This window comes from Buceros rhinoceros, unplaced genomic scaffold, assembly GCF_000710305.1.
Source record: "Buceros rhinoceros silvestris isolate BGI_N320 unplaced genomic scaffold, ASM71030v1 scaffold4535, whole genome shotgun sequence".
Lineage (NCBI taxonomy): Eukaryota > Metazoa > Chordata > Aves > Bucerotiformes > Bucerotidae > Buceros > Buceros rhinoceros.
In genome coordinates, this window is record NW_010411020.1 from 26,125 (window position 1) to 35,304 (window position 9,180).

Here is a 9,180-nt window from a genome sequence, read left to right on the forward strand (position 1 = left end):
CACTGCACCGGCATCGTGGTCTCCTAGAAAGACAGTGTCACTTAGCAGGTTCTTGAGATTAACCTGAACTGAGATTTGATAGCCTAAGATAAATTACACCTCCGGGCAACAGCATTTCTGAAACTGCCCATCATCCACAGTGTCTGCCTTGAAGATTTCTCTTTTTTCCCTCATAAATTATTTTAGGCTCCTGAAAGTCCAGCTGCACTAGAATGAAAATGCTGCATCTACTACTTTGCATACAGACATAGCTGTTCTTGATGATGTAGGGGCTCACATACTTGTATTGAATGATGCTGCCAACAGTATGCATTCTTATCTAATAATCCCTTTCTATATGATTAGGCTGACTTGGAACACATGCCTCCAAGTGACATGTGTTTGTCATCATATTCATTCCTATGTAAACTGGAAGTACTTCAGGAAGTGCACTTACCCGTGAGCTGTTATTAACATCTTATTCTCTGAAACTGCATTTTCCAAAGGAGTTATTCAAATACATTATGGGCAACACTGATTTAAAAACAATTGTTTTACCAAAGCTACTTACTCACCCCACTCCCCCCCCGAAAAAAAGTTAAATAATTTGACTTTCTGTCTACCTGCATCTTTGGAAGTTCTCAATTCAAACAGCAACAGTTCTTTTTGCTTCTTTTCTGCATCTTTTATGGCAGCAACAGCCTCCTGTTAACACAGAAAGAATAGTGAGAGGCAGAGCCAAGTGCACCGTATAAAACAGATGCTGCGTGGCCTGCAGGATAAGTACTGACAGACTCAATTCATTCCAGGCAGGAATTACTGTGTAAAGGCAATGGGGGCACTGGTAGGATAAATGTACATAGTGCCAAAGGTGTGCTCTCCACGCTGCTGTCACAGCCTGGTTTTGCTCAGGCATTCAAACCAGATGATGCTCAGCGTCCCACTTGTGACTGCACTGCAAAAATCAGACAGAGAATTTCACCATTCACCTAGACAATGTGGACACACCCTACGGATAACAGCAAGAGCTCTCCCAACATAAAACTTGTGCAAAAATCTTCCTGGATGTTTAAAATTAAGATTAAACTATTTCTAAACACCCTCATTACCATGAAGAAAAAACGTTACTTTTTCAAAGAGCCATTTTGGAAAAGTGATGAAAAGCCTCAGGATTCCTGATCTTTTTTCTACTCATATAGGCAATAAGAACTATGTAAGTATTGACTACTGTTTGCACAATAAATGTAAGTGGACAGGAATTATGAACAGAGGCAAATGATAATATACACACTTACCTATTGTAAACCACAGTTTATATACCGTAAGCCCCTGTGTGATGCTGTTTTTTACAAACATTCTAAAGTGTTAATTATTTAAATGATATTCTAATGTTATTCAGTCAGTAAACGACACTATGCAGTACTACACTATGAAGCAGTTTATCAAAACTTTATTACCCTCACTTACCAGACTGTATTTCTCATGTTGTGTCTCCAAAGCTGCACCATCAATTCTACAGAAGCCGTAACAATGTTTTGAACTTCTTGACCTAAGAGGATATCTCCTCTCTCCGCAATTAAGGAAAAATAAATAGAAATTAAAATTAATTTGCAGGAGCATAATAGGTTAGATTAGTTCACGTAGGTTACAAGGATGAAATGGTAGATCATGTCATAAAGAAATATCTTCTATACGCAAATCAGATCAAATGTACGTAGCTTGAGGAAATAAGTCTAGAAAGCTACCACTTACAAAAACACAAGGTTCCTGTGAAGGGAAATACGGATAGTAACAAAATTCTGAAGAGCTAAATATGTCCTTATATCTTATTTTCTCAGGGAAAAAAAACCCCCATGTATCCTATATTCTAACAATAAATAAATAAATAAATGAAAAGTAGTTGTTAGTAAAGTTAAAAATATCCATGCCACACAATATGCAGCTCTGCAAATCAGCAGCCTTCTAATGTACAGTTTTTCTTTAAGACTACAGGGTAATTCTGTGATTTACATTACAAAACCAAAATACCTGTGTGTTCAGTAGTTTCAACAGAGTCCATTGCACTATAAGACTTCAGCAGTTCATGCATTTCATCATCACAAGCTCCTTCCAAAGCACTTGTCCCTGAACCATCTCTCTCACAAGGATTCGCTCCATGCTGTAGTAGAATCCTGGCTGCCTATTACATATTATTATTACTTGTATTGTGATAATCCTTGTGGTGGACTTATAATACAACCATAAAACCTGCTGTGTTATAAAATATAACTCTAAAACCTGTTACACCCGCAATTCCAACTAAACAAACAAATTTAATTGGCTATTATCAACACAGACTTGTATCTTACGCTTCTAATTTTTCCATTAAAATACAAAAACAATTTGCAACTTGTCATTAAACTTACCATCTTTACGGTAATGTTATAAAGAGCAATTACGAAACTTCACATATCTAAATCAAAAGGAACTGATCGATTAGTATTAAGACCAAAGTGCAGAATAGAAGTGGATTTTCCTTCTTTAAGTATTTAATAGTGGTTTTGGTTTCATGCACTGATGATTTTATTTTAATTCCAAATCACTTGCAAGTAAGTTAATTGTATTATGTGGAAATAGGTCTAGTAGTGTCAGTGAAATCATCCCCTAAAACTCAGATCTTATGAAAGCGTTGACAAGGTCAGAGCTTGGATGGTAAAGAATTTTCATACATATGATCTCTCATCTTTAGCATTTCCTCATTCTTATATTCAGTGAAATGTTAAGTATCAGAAAGAGAACACTCTCCAGAAGTTCAGAATCTTCTCCACGTCTCCCATGACACTGAACAATAGCTTACAGATTTTCAAGAACCGTACTGATAGTTTGACACCAGGCCTGTGAAATCATGTCCTTCATTATGTCTTTGCTCACAGAAAAGGTAGATGTGATTAAATATTAGCTCTTCAGACAGGTATAGAAGTGCTAAGTTTGAGCCAACCTGGCATTACCCTTTTACCCTCAGTAAGTTCCCTGGAATTAACAACATTTTATTCATTTGTGTGCAGTTCAGGTCCCACAATTTAAGAATGACCTTGAATGCATCCAGAACAGGCCAACAAAACTGGTGAGAGGGATGGAAGGCATATCCTCTGAGGAGCAACCAAGGGCTTTGGTTTGTCTAGTCTGGAGAAACGGAGGCTGAGAGGCCACTTTACTGCTCTCCACAGCTTCCTGAGGGGGAGGTGAAGAGGGAGGTGCTCCCTGGTTCTCCCTGGGATCCAGTGACAGGACACATTGGAATAATCAAAAGCTGCACCAGGGAGGTTTACACTGGACATAAGGAAGCACTTGTTTACCAAGAGGGTGGTCAAACACTTAACAAGCTTCCTAAAGAGATGGTCAATATCCCAAGCCCATCAGTGTTTAAGAGGTATTTGGACACTGCCGGTAATAATGTGTTTTAACTTCGAGGTAGCCCTGAATTGGACAAGCAGTTGGATTAAATGATCATTGTAGGTCCATTCCAACTGAAATAGTCTCTCCTATTCTCATGAATGTAGAGAATAGAACTATAGAATGGTTTGGGTTGGAAGGGACCGGTTAATGAAAAAAATGGTTGATTTTTAAATAGCAAGCTTAGGGGTTTTTTCTTTAGAAGAAACAAATTTTTTACAATGAGAACAGTAAGACAGTGTAACAGATTGCACAGAGAAGTTGTGGATGACCCATCACTGGAAGTATTCAAAGTCAGGTTGGATGGGGGCTTAAGGCAAGCTGATCTACTGAAAGATGTCCCTGCCCACAGCAGGATGGGTGGTACTATATTATCAAATTAAGAATGCTCGGTTTTAGTGTTACTTATTAAAAGTCCAATACATAGGAGAGAACCATGAGGAGCTTCTGAATTTTTCTGATTTGTCCGCTGGACTGAAAAAGCCAACTAAGTTCAACTGACACTAATGAAAAATAATTCTCTCTCTAATTTTGATCACTTTAAAGAACATTGGTTTATTTCCTAAATGCAAATCTGCACTAAAATTGTATTACAACTTTGACTTTCCTTATTTAAAACAGCATTTTGGGTTGCTGACTCTCTGCTGGAAATCAGGCTCAGGAAATCTAATTTAAAAGAAAAACATACCTCCAAAGAATTGCCAAAAACAGCATCATGTATTGGCAAAACACCATCCAGACTTCTGCTGTTAACATTAGCCCCAGCTTTCAGTAATTCTAAGATCACTTCAGTAAATCCCCTACTGGAAGCTTCATGAATCGCTGTCCAACCTAATAAAAGCAAGATCACATGTACAGCATGCATCTAATTTTGAAAGATCCACACAGATCACTAATTAGTGATTATTATACATTTTGCTATGTTTGCTGTACTATGAGCAACAAACTAATCTCTGTAAGATAAATCTTATACAAACAAACCTCTTGAAACACCAACATCAATTATTTCCTATTTAATTTTTCTCAGAAATATGTATCTACCATTAAGCAGAGAAATATTTTTACTTTTCTACTACACTACTAAAAATAATAATAGAAACAAAACAATAGAGTAGAAAGACTCTAAAAACTCAGAAGTACAATATTTGATTTTTAATCCCAGTGGCATTTTATAATATCAGGTCTGCCAGGCATCCAGAATAGAATACTACCCATTCTGAGACTACAAAACCAGAAATGTGTTATACGTTTAGGTACAAAAAAGAAAAAATAATCTTGTAATGTTATTTTTGTCCTCATTTCCTTAGGAAATAAGATTTGTGTGAATGTGCTTCACATCGGTATATATTCACGTGAGTAAGCATTAGTTCTCCTGGTGAACTTTCAAGACAGCTTTTTGTATGTATCTCTGAAAATGTGCTCTTCAGTAGAACAAGACCTGATTAACGCCTCTCCTGAGAAAAACGCTGCATTAGCTCCATGCTGAGACAAAATCTAGGGATTCACCAAATGTGCTTGCACTTGTTGAATGACTTCCTTTCCTCCTCACAATTATATCATAAATCAATAATCCATAATTATATTAAAATCACACAATTATATAAAACCATATATACTATAAATTATAAAAATTGTATCATAAAATAACCCCATGAGAGTAATTTTCAAACCTGCGCAGTCCTGTTCATTGACAGAAATTCCAGATGATATGAGAGTTTTCACCAAGGACAAATCTCCTGCCCTAGCAGCAATATGCAGCTGAGTTTTCCCTTTTGCGTTTCTCCTCTTTTTCATCTGCCTCACAGCTCTTGTATTACAGGTACCACGTAAAAATACTGCTTCTTTTCTGGTAGATAGGGAGGATTCTAAACACATATTGGGTGTTCATTAGGAACCACAAAAAATGTTTCATTATAAACAAAGATTTAAGCTTTGAAACTCATTCCAGTTAATGCAAATGCGTGCAATACTGTTGCCTTAATTGTTCAATAACATTAACCGACGACATCAAAAGGTTAGAAGGTACTGAGTAACAGCTCAGATAACAAACAGACCCTAAGCAAAAGAATTTACATTTCAAATCTAGATGACTTAACAAGGGTACAATGAATTAGGGACCAATAAAAAAGGTAACAAGGTTAAAATGTTACACTGTGCAGAGACAGGGAGTATGTTACACTTCTCCTTGGACTGCTTTCAAGTTACCAGGCATGCCATAGAGAGTAAGGACAGCACTCTCCCCCACACTGCTACCAAAAAACCAGGATGTATAAATCTTCAAAAGCCCTACCATGCATGTTAGCTTTTTTTAAACTCCTGTTCCTGCTCTTATAACACATGCTATCAGATTCACTTAAATTTCACTGTGTTCTTTCTCTGATTTCTTGAAAATCTATATTTCATCCAAAAAAAGAGATGTGTAAAATTTTAAATAAGCGTTTTGCAACTGTTATCCATGCTTTTTTCAATTATTCCTCTGGACAGTTAGTTGCTGCATTCCAAGCATTTCCCCTTCTCATCAGACAAGCTGTTTTCTCGAATATTTTCAGTTATCAGCATCCATTACTATCAAACTGGTTTGACAGCTGCCTTTCTTTCTTCAGGGTCCTCCTGCCTTCTGGGAAATATGCTTTTTCAAGGTTTCCTTTAAGGTACTTAGCTTGTCACCCAAGACTGTTTGGAAGAACAAGAAAGACATACTGCAGCTATATTACACAGTGAGCATATATACATACTAAATTTAAATTAGTTTGTTCAGGGACTGCTGCAGCCAGACTATGGCTATGGAGCTCACTGTAGGCTGTTCTAGTCTTCAGGAAGCATTCTGACAGACCTCTTTGGTGAGGGTGCTTGGCTCACGCCGAATGGACAACCAAAAGAGCTAAAAGGTTTCCTTTTTAAATGAAAACTGAGATTCTAGAGCACACAAGAGGTCACATTATTTTAATACTCCTCCAGTCCAGACCTACTTTTGTGTAAGATAATGCACTGTGTTTTGCCTAAAAGCTTCTGGGTCTGAACTCCCAAAGCAATCATCCACTTTCTTTGTCTTCCTTTTCTTCTCTTTTGATTCATGGGACAATGTCCTAAGGACTCTTTCGAGACACAGGAGAAAGAAAGGTGTACAACAGCCCATTAAGCTAATGTCCTGTAGCAATATTGTCCGCATGTGAACAGAAATAATTGCAAAGTTTTCCAGTTAAGTTGTCATGCACAACAGTTTTCTTCATGGTTAAGAAACATTTGCAGAAGTATAATGGGACATTGGCATGTGAATCACAAAATATTGGTTCTCCACAGAATGCATTGCCAGATGGGCCATAAGCAGGAATAATCAGGAACTTGATAAACACAAAATCCAGTCAGCACATGTACAAAGATAAAATGTAGAGATTACAGTAACCAGCCACCAGACTAGGTTAGGCTGCCATACCTCAACAACTTCAAGGATAAACTGCTTCAAAGACATTTGAGTACTTCAGCACTGGTCTATGAGTAACTCCTTGCACAGATTGAACTATAAGGAAAGAAGCAAGCTCTCTGTACCTACCTTTTGTATAAGCTGAATAGGAATGTTGAGAGCCTAGTAAATGACTGAGTGTAGATGAAAGTCACACTGCATCATTTAGGAAGAAAAGATTTTTATTCTAGAATAGAATAACATAAAGATGATCACTGGGACTCAAGAACAATCAGATGAGATACAAAAGCCAGTTATGAAGAAAAGGCATGAGACAGCAAAAAATCTGAAAATCCCACAGGTGAGAAAACATTATCCTATCTTCCACTTTTTTGTCTCAGTCTCCAAAGCTGTTAATGCCTTCAACTGTAAGAAGGGCTATACTTTGTTGCACCACCTTTTAAACAGCAACATTCTGCTAGGATGAAGGAAATAATTAAATTTTAGCTGAATGGAATATTACCTGAAGAATCTCTTTTGAGGGAAAAATTAATCTGTGAAATGCTGTTCCAGAGGAGAATAAAATGTAAGATGTATTCAGAATAAAGGGTTTTTAAAACCATAATTGTATATATATGAGGCAAAAAATATAAAGGAAAAAAAAACCCAAAATGTATTATACACACTGAACTTGTGAAGACTGAGCAGGAATACAGGAGGTACAAAAAAGAACAACCACAGGGAAAGGAATCATTTCTATGTTTATTCCTCCAATAATCAGCAGTGGATGATGACACGTATCAGATATGCCATGGATTTTTTTCCAGAATGAAGTAACAAGGCATTCCTAGAAGAGGAGGAACCAATTTGGAGACAAGAAAGCTAAGCACCAACACTACCAAATACTGGAGAGCAGTAAGTATCAAGAACCTCCTTCTGCCTTCAATTTCCAAATGAAAACATAAGCTTGCAGTCCAGAAACTCAAGAGAGCTGGAATTTAAGACGAGTTGAACATTATCAATTACCTGAGATGGGAAGAGGAAGCAGTATTCTGTGCAGCTGAAGGCAGAAAAGGATAGGAGATCTATGACTATCAAAGAGAAAAGGATCCACAGGAACTTCACTGCTTCCTGAATGTTTTTTGTTACATGTTACAGGATGTTGCAGAGATTGGCTGATGACTCCTTAATTCAATTTATAAGACTAGTGAGCATTGCCGACAAAATCTTCTAAGAGAAGAAGGGTACTAAGCAAACAAAAAAAAAAAGAGCTAAATATCTTGTTAGTATGTGTGCAGACATATCTGTCCATATTGCGTGTGCCTATACAGGTGGGTGTGTAAATTTGTTATACATATTATTTTAAGTATACGTGCTGTTACGTACACTGGTTTTAAAAGCATTTAATAGATGTAGGAGCATGAATGCTGTTGGTTTTGAAAATACATATGATGTACTTAATGCTAGCGTTCATTTACACCCCACTCAAAGGCAACTAAAGTTTACCAATAGATCCCAGCATCATGGAACTGCAGTCCAAGGAAAAAACTATTTTTTTCTGCTGCATACACTTGGAAAAAATAAAATAATTGTCATATCCATACACAAAGACACACAACTCACATTTACTTCTATAAACCCATATATATATATATAAACGCCCTTTCCTATGTATGTGTATACAAAGCATACATTTACACTGACACAGGACTGGAAACGATTATAAATAAAACACAGTCTGAAGAAAAAACGTCAGCGGAAAAATAAGAATAATAGCTAGGAAGTATTTTACAACATATTACACACTGAAGATGAAAAGCAGCACCAATTCAAAATCTATGCTGGCTTAGGAAGGGGATTAGAGAGCAACAGTAAACAAGAAATTAAAAAAATGGGAAGTGAATGGTAATAAATACAAATAAGGAGTTATAGAAAACTCTGTGGAAGACAAAAGAACACGAGATAGTCGCAGACAGCTAAGGTGCTAAGTAGGCAGTATTCTAAAATCTCTCAAAACCAGAAAAAAATAATTCCCAAACTCTTAATTACTAAGAGTAATGACAGAATTGTCTTAAGATAATCAAAAAAAGACAAACACTCTATTCCATATCAAGGCAAAGCTACACAAGAAAATCCATCCATCTAATAACACATTTCTTTTAGTTTCAACACAGGTTAAGCAGAATGTCAAATGATACAAAGATAAGCATTTTTGAATCAGCAGTTCAGATATATTACATTTAATATTTTTAAAAGAGGAGGGATCCCATGTGAACTACAAGTTTTGCCTTTAGTGAGTCTTGAGTGCTATGTTTCTCTTTCAGAATGAAATAAAAGCACACATGTCACCGGTTTGGCCGAGGTGAAAC

The 9,180-nt window shown here is 36.7% G+C and overlaps 1 protein-coding gene across 1 annotated transcript in view; it reads right to left on the reverse strand.

Annotated features, from left to right (window-relative positions):
* The window catches only part of ANKRD31 (ankyrin repeat domain 31), a gene marked incomplete at its 5' end in the record, with an annotated part of 29,788 nt that extends 22,551 nt beyond the window's left edge, over positions 1-7,237 (reverse strand). Inside the window, 6 exons of the mRNA XM_010135834.1 lie at positions 603-684; positions 1,447-1,492; positions 1,995-2,158; positions 4,100-4,242; positions 5,082-5,194; positions 7,200-7,237. Of these exons, the coding sequence (XP_010134136.1) occupies positions 603-684; positions 1,447-1,492; positions 1,995-2,158; positions 4,100-4,242; positions 5,082-5,194; positions 7,200-7,237 (586 nt within the window). The remainder of the gene's footprint in view (positions 1-602; positions 685-1,446; positions 1,493-1,994; positions 2,159-4,099; positions 4,243-5,081; positions 5,195-7,199) is intronic.
* Between the last annotated feature and the right edge of the window lie 1,943 nt (positions 7,238-9,180).